The 6,713-nt window shown below is 38.9% G+C and overlaps 1 protein-coding gene and 1 long non-coding RNA gene across 2 annotated transcripts in view; one reads left to right on the top strand and one right to left on the bottom strand.

Moving 5' to 3' along the window:
• The window catches only part of LOC106877409 (uncharacterized), a 29,145-nt gene that overhangs the window by 2,443 nt on the left and 19,989 nt on the right, over nucleotides 1-6,713 (bottom strand). The gene's annotated exons all lie outside the window — the stretch shown is intronic.
• The window catches only part of LOC128248877 (D-Ala2-deltorphins-like), an 11,893-nt gene continuing 7,820 nt past the window's right edge, over nucleotides 2,641-6,713 (top strand). Inside the window, exons 1-3 of the mRNA XM_052971062.1 lie at nucleotides 2,641-2,719; nucleotides 3,093-3,218; nucleotides 6,343-6,684. Coding sequence (XP_052827022.1) covers nucleotides 2,659-2,719; nucleotides 3,093-3,218; nucleotides 6,343-6,684 — 529 coding nt within the window. The 5' untranslated portion in view covers nucleotides 2,641-2,658. The remainder of the gene's footprint in view (nucleotides 2,720-3,092; nucleotides 3,219-6,342; nucleotides 6,685-6,713) is intronic.

The raw sequence follows: 6,713 nt of genomic DNA, 5'->3' as shown, positions 1-6,713 counted from the left end.
TATGTATGTGTGTGTATATGTTTGTGTCTGTGTTTGTCTCCCAACATCGCTTGACAACCGATGCTGGTGTGTTTAAGTCCCCGTAACTTAGCGGTTCGGCAAAAGAGACCGATAGAATAAGTACTAGGCTTACAAAGAATAAGTCCTGGGGTCGATTTGCTCGACTAAAGGCGGTGCTCTAGCATGGCCACAGTCAAATGACAGAAACAAGTAAAAGAGTAGAAGAGTTCGAATCTGCCAGAAGTTATAAAGAATGAACAGTTCGTTATTGTGTGTGTGTGTGTGTGTGTATGTGTGTGTGTGTGTGTGTGTGTGTGTGTGTGTGTGAGTGTGTGTGTGTGTGCGCGCATGTGTGCGTGCACGCTGACACGCACACATACACACCGATGAACCTAACAAGTACATATACTTTTGTTTATAGTAATTGAAATATTGCGTTGATGCATGCAGATGTCTTCCAAACATTATAATTCATGTTGTGCCCGTAAAACAACAGCGATCAGATATTCACATTCAAATCTGCCAGCCAGAACATATTGAGGAGGACTAGATATGTTATAGTTGGGATTGTTGTAGAGGCAGAACAATCATCCCAACTCGCCACTTATTTATCAACAATCTCGCAGATGTCTTGCATCTGCCAATTCACCGTCTTTTGTATTACATATTGTATCACCTCTTTCTAGGAAGACAGAAGGGTTATAGGTATTAGAATCAACCTCAGCGTGCATCTATCTATCTATCTATCTATCTATCTATCTATCTATCTACTCTCTGTCTGTCTGTCTGTCTGACTGTCTGTCTGTCTGTCTGTCTGTCTGTCTCTCTCTCTCTCTCTCTCTCTCTCTCTCTCTATCTATCTATCTATCTATCTTTTCTTTGTCTTTATCTCTCCCTCTCTCTTCCTATAAGTTTATATTTGTGTAGATATACATACACACGCATATCTGTACATACTTATACAATCCCCCCTCCCTTTCCTCCAACTCTCTCCCTCTCCTATTTCTCTACCTATTTCTCTATCTCTTTCTTTCTCTTTCTTCCCGTCTCTGTACGTCTGTCTGTCTGTCTGTCTGTCTGTCTGTCTGTCTGTCTGTCTCTCTTACTCTTCGCCCCCTCTCTCTAGGTATATTCAGCAAAGATGTCGCGAAATTGGAGAAAAATCAAACTGCAACTATTTCTGCGAGTCTGGAAAATCGCAGATTTAGACCCTGGAAACATCATTGTGGCAGCACTAAAAAGTAATGGTTTCCCCTGAACTGCGGCCCAGGTAGAGCTGAAGAAACTAGAATTACTTCATTTCTATGACCTCATTAGACCACGCATCAGCGCCCTGGATGCCCTTCTAGGAAATGATTGCAACAAAGATGACAATAAAGATGGAAAAAGTGAAAAGGTAAAAGAAAAGTTTCTCGTGTTTAGCAGACTTTCAAAACAACAAAGCCGGAGCCACGACTGAGAGGCTTGCTAACGAAGAAAACATTGATACTGGCCCTGTCGCCACCATTGTAGAGAGCCAAAGAGATGAAAGGGCTGAAAAAAGAAAAGAAAACAAAAGCACCCGGAAACAACGAAGAGCAAGGAGTTAGAGAAAAAGAAAAGGAAGAAAAAATAAAAAAGATTTGGAGCAAAGCAAAAGACCTCCAGCAACGTGAGCAAAAGAAACAGGAGGTACAAAGCAAAAGTTGAAACATATGTAGATTTTAGCGGTAAGGAAACTGCTGGCATGGAGACAACGGGGGAAAATAGACGTTTTGCACATCAGAAGACCTGCATAAACCGCATGGGCCTAAATCAGAACTCCTTTCCAGGGAGAGGACAAATGAAAGAGAGGACAAATGAAGAGAAGGAAAATTTTCGCACTGTCTACTCCTGAAAAACGATATGCAGACATCGTGCATGCTACTCCAAACAACCAGCTTCATCCAGATGTGAAAAGAGCAACAGCTGAGCAAAAATCTCTTTGTGCATGACACAAAAACTTGTGCAGCAGCTGACCTGGTTACGTCAAGCACAGATTTGGAACCACATCCACCATCGCATGAGGCCACCACAGTCGACAGATACAGGATGGCCGCCACTAACGCCAACACAGGCGTCACACTAATATTTCCAATAAACAACAAAACAAAAATCTCTTTCCTGAGAGACCTTGCTGCATACTATCAAGTTCTCTTGGATCTGTTGTAGGAGATGCAGAAGTACACATGCCAAATTATGTTGCAATACGAACGGACAGAAAAGAGAGGAGTCACGGTGCAGTTGTAGTATACATCGGATGGGACCTCACGCCCTAAGTCCTGTATCATATTCAAATAATTTTGCCGAACCGCTAAGTTACGGGGACGTAAACACACCAGCATCGGTTGTCAAGCGATGTTGGGAGGACAAACACAGACACACAAACAAACACACACACACACACACACATATATATATACGACGGGCTTCTTTCAGTTTCCGTCAACCAAATCCACTCACAAGGCTTTGGTCGGCCCGAGGCTATAGTAGAAGACACTTCCCCAAGGTGCCACGCAGTGGGACTGAACCCAGAACTATGTAGTTCGTAAGCAAGCTACTTACCACACAGCCACTCATACGCCTATATATATCTTTATTTTGATTTTCATTTCGTTTCATTTCTTTCATTTTTCAGCCATGAAACCCTTGGGTATTTTAATATTACTAACCCTCGGGGTTTATGTTGAAGGTAGAGGACGTAAGTATTTAAATATTTACTGTAATTGTCACGTACCCACGTTACACAAACACACACAGTCACACTAGAAAACTGGTTGACTACTACTACTATTACTACTACTACTGCTGCTGCTGCTGCTGCTGTTGTTTTTGCTTCTACTGCTGCTGCTGCTGTTGCTGTTGCTGCTGCTGTTACTACTACGGTGACATAGACGAAATGCAATTGACTAATACTTACTTTAATACATAACAACGCAATTTATTTCATGCGTCGATTGGTTATTATGAGAGTAAATAGTGCAAACAAAATATGTAAAAATATAAATAGTCCCCCTTTCCAAAATCAGAAAACAGTCTTAATAAAATTTTTATGGAACTTCATTTATTTGCAGTGTGTAAAGTTACCGGTAAGTGTCATTTGAAAAGTGAACCGTTTATTGAAGAAACGAATGGTCGTTGTTTCCGTGTGACTTGCAAGAGCACGGATAAGGGCCCTGTGGAGGAATGTGTTCCTGTAGGTAAGTACGGAAACATCTAAGTTTAATTATTGAAATTCACGCCGCTCATCTATTTGAGTTAGTTCTCTTAGTTCATTTGCTTAAACATACAAATTTGTCTCGCTAAAAATTATTCATAATTTTTTTTTAATGTGGAAAATTGTAGCCCTCGATTTGAAAGTTTTGTGATACTATACTACACTGAGGAGGTCTAAAAATACGAAACATATGTCCATAGTTGTCTCTTGCACGCGAACAATGAACCCTGTCTTTTCCTCTAAATATGTAAATTTGAAAATTTAAATTTTAATTTCTTGAAATAACATCTTCTCTGCGCTTAGCAAAGGCAGATACCGACAGCTGACCACAATGATACAAGATCATTGACATCACCACCGGAGCCAGGCCGAGACTACAATGTATGATACGAGGTGGAAGTTGTCATAAATTTAGCTTCCCAAGGCCGCATAAGTTTAAGTGGAAAAGCGACACTATCTTTGCGAATATCTTCGAAAACAAATTTCTAACGCTGCATTCATTAGTTCTAAACGTGAAATTCATTACAATGCCCTTCATCCCACCATTGTCCTCGTCTTTCCTCAGCAGCATCAATTTTCCTCAGCTCGGGATTTCTTGTTTGTTGTTCAAGAGTATCATGGTAGTCGTGTGCCGAATGTAAATTTGACATTCTTTAATGGAGTCACTAGGGAAAAAAATATTACGAAGCCCTTTATTTAAGAATGTGACTCAAATATTCCTCGCCCTCGTCTCCCACCGTGATTTGCATCAGACATTCGAGGCATGTATTGAAGCATTTTGTCTCCAGGTAGATGTGAGTACTATATGTATGTATGTCATTATTCAGCTTTATTTCAAGATTTCTTGCCAATAGAGAAAGAGCCGGTTTCTAACCTAGATCCAAGTCTCCTTCATTGGAAGTTAAACATCAACAGGATATGTATGTATGTATGTATGTATGTATGTATGTATGTATGTATGTATAGTATGAGAAAAAGAATTCAGGAAATCCAAGCGCCTATCTCAGTCAGTATTCCGTACATAATCCTAGCTAACAGGATGCATAAAGAGGAAAACCTGCCCAGTTAATCTAAAAATATTCTATGCAAACTGAACATTCACGAAATGTGTCGATTATAAAATAGTTCATCCAACACAGAATATAAAATAAAACAGTCAAAAGAATAGAGAAGACGGTATTACATTTACTAACTAGTTACGACCGTTTCAATAACTAGTGAATTGTTACAACAATCAACATACTGGATCATACATACCAAAATTTTAGAAGTTATATAAAGAAGTTATATTATGTACTGATGTAAGTTATACAAAGAATATATTAGTCCATGCAATATTAAATGAAAATACCACCAGTCATCTCATCATGACTATCAACAAATGTAATACAGTGTATATAGGCAGATACACTCTTTTAAATACAAAGCATGGGAGTGACAAAAGGTCAAAGCGATAAATAACATTAAGTTGACGTACAGTCAGAGGTACACGTACCTAAAGGAATAATGGAGACGGAAAGGTCTCGTTAGCTCCCCCCCCCGCCCCTATATGATTTAAGGTAACATCTGGGCTATTAACACTCACAGGCCAAATAAGTCATTACAAGCATAATATTTGAAATAAAGATTTTATTAAGATACTAATTCAATCAAAAAAAGAAAATCATTTTGAAAATTTGATCAGAGAGAAAGATTTTTCTGAAAGTGTTTTCATTAGCTTTATTTAAAATCTTGGAAAAAAAATATACTGGGGAATGTGTTTACACAAATACTACCTTCGATCAGGCATGCGTTAATCTATATTTAAAAAAGAATATTATATATGATTAATAACTACTCTTTTAACTCAAAACAAATTCATGCACAGGAACTTCTTCGACTTACGGAACGGTACACGGTTGTACAGAACACACACAAAAAAAGAAACCCTGCGGCGATGGGAGAGCAGTGAAGCATTCAGGCCTAGCAAGTTGGAAGTGTTTAATTGTTAATTTATACAGAGGTAGTTGAGATATTGGTAGCTTCATCTTCATATGTGGCTGTGAAAGTACTGGAAATCAACCCGAGTAACGGAGCAGCCCTTTTCAAGGGTTGCTTCAGAGTACTTCCAGCAGACGAGCAGCTTAGTGTCCAACCATTTCCGACCTGTGGGCTTATGTCGAACGACTGCTATCGCGTGTGGAACGAGTCTATCGTGAATAATGTCGCGCCTCCTTCCTTGAAACGGGAAGGAAGAGCCATTTTCATCGTACTTGTGGCTATGGCAAAAGAATGTGTATGGTAGACGCGTCTGAAAGGTCTAGAGACAAACACTTTCCTCTTTGGTGAATCTCTCAACTTCATCAAGTATCAACTTCATCAAGTATCACTTGAAGAGGAAGGTAAGAGTAAAAAGGGAAGTTCTGTCCACTGAATGCTTCAAAAACAGATGGGTGAATGTAACAAGGATGGCACATGTAAATGACAGAGCCACCTTGAGCATAACCCTATGAAGCAGGAAAAAAAAAAAGGTAAAAAGAGAGTCACTGTAATGTGTTTTTCTGCATGACATTATTGGCCAAGGTTACCGTGGTCTTTTCCATAGGCTTTTCTCCCCACGGATAAACCTAATCTGTTTCCCCCTTTACACTTTACATCATGACATTTCTGTGATACACGATCCCTATTCGTTTATTATTTTTTTTACGATCCCTTTTGATCGAAAATCTACCCTCCTTTCTTTCTCTTTTTTTCCCTTCCTTCTCCTTCCCCAAAAGAAAAGCTTTACTTTGTAACTTGTCCCCTCTGTGTTCAGCCCTGTGTGGCTAATAAAGAAACATATCTATCTATCTATCTATCTATCTATCTATCTATCTATCTATCTATCTATCTATCTATCTATACCCCAGTCTGTCTCTCTGTCTGTATATCTATTAATGAACCAATCAATCAATAATCTATCTATCCATCCATCCGTCCGTACGTCCGTCTGTCCTTCCGTCTATATGTCTGTATGCCTGTCTATCTATCTATCTATCTATCTATCTATCTATCTATCTATCTATCTATCTATCTATCTATCTATCTACCTATCTATCTATATAACTTATGCTAATAATATATTCCAGAATGTGAATCAAAGGAAAAGAGAAAAAATGGTGTGGCGAATGAAAGAAACAAGAGAAGTGAAGAAGAGAAAACCGAAGAAAGAAGTGATGTAGAAGAATCGCAAAAGTATAAAAGAAAGCGTTCAGATAACGAAAATGAAGAAGCAAACATCGAAGGGGACAATAGTGAAGAAGGCAAAAACGAAGCAAGACGAACTAATACAGTTAACGAAAATGAAGAAGTAAACACTGAAGGTGACGATAAGGAAGAAGCGAAAGCTGACGAACGAAGAACTGTTGCAAAGGAATCGAAAAAGAATAAAAGAAAACGTTCAGTAAACGAAAATGAAGAAAATACCGAAGGTGACGATAAGGAAGAAGCGAAAGCTGAA

The sequence above is a fragment of the Octopus bimaculoides genome, chromosome 10 (assembly GCF_001194135.2).
Source record: "Octopus bimaculoides isolate UCB-OBI-ISO-001 chromosome 10, ASM119413v2, whole genome shotgun sequence".
NCBI classification, from domain to species: Eukaryota; Metazoa; Mollusca; class Cephalopoda; order Octopoda; family Octopodidae; genus Octopus; species Octopus bimaculoides.
Note: the sequence above shows the minus strand (reverse complement) of the source record. Positions and strands in the feature narration are given on the sequence as shown.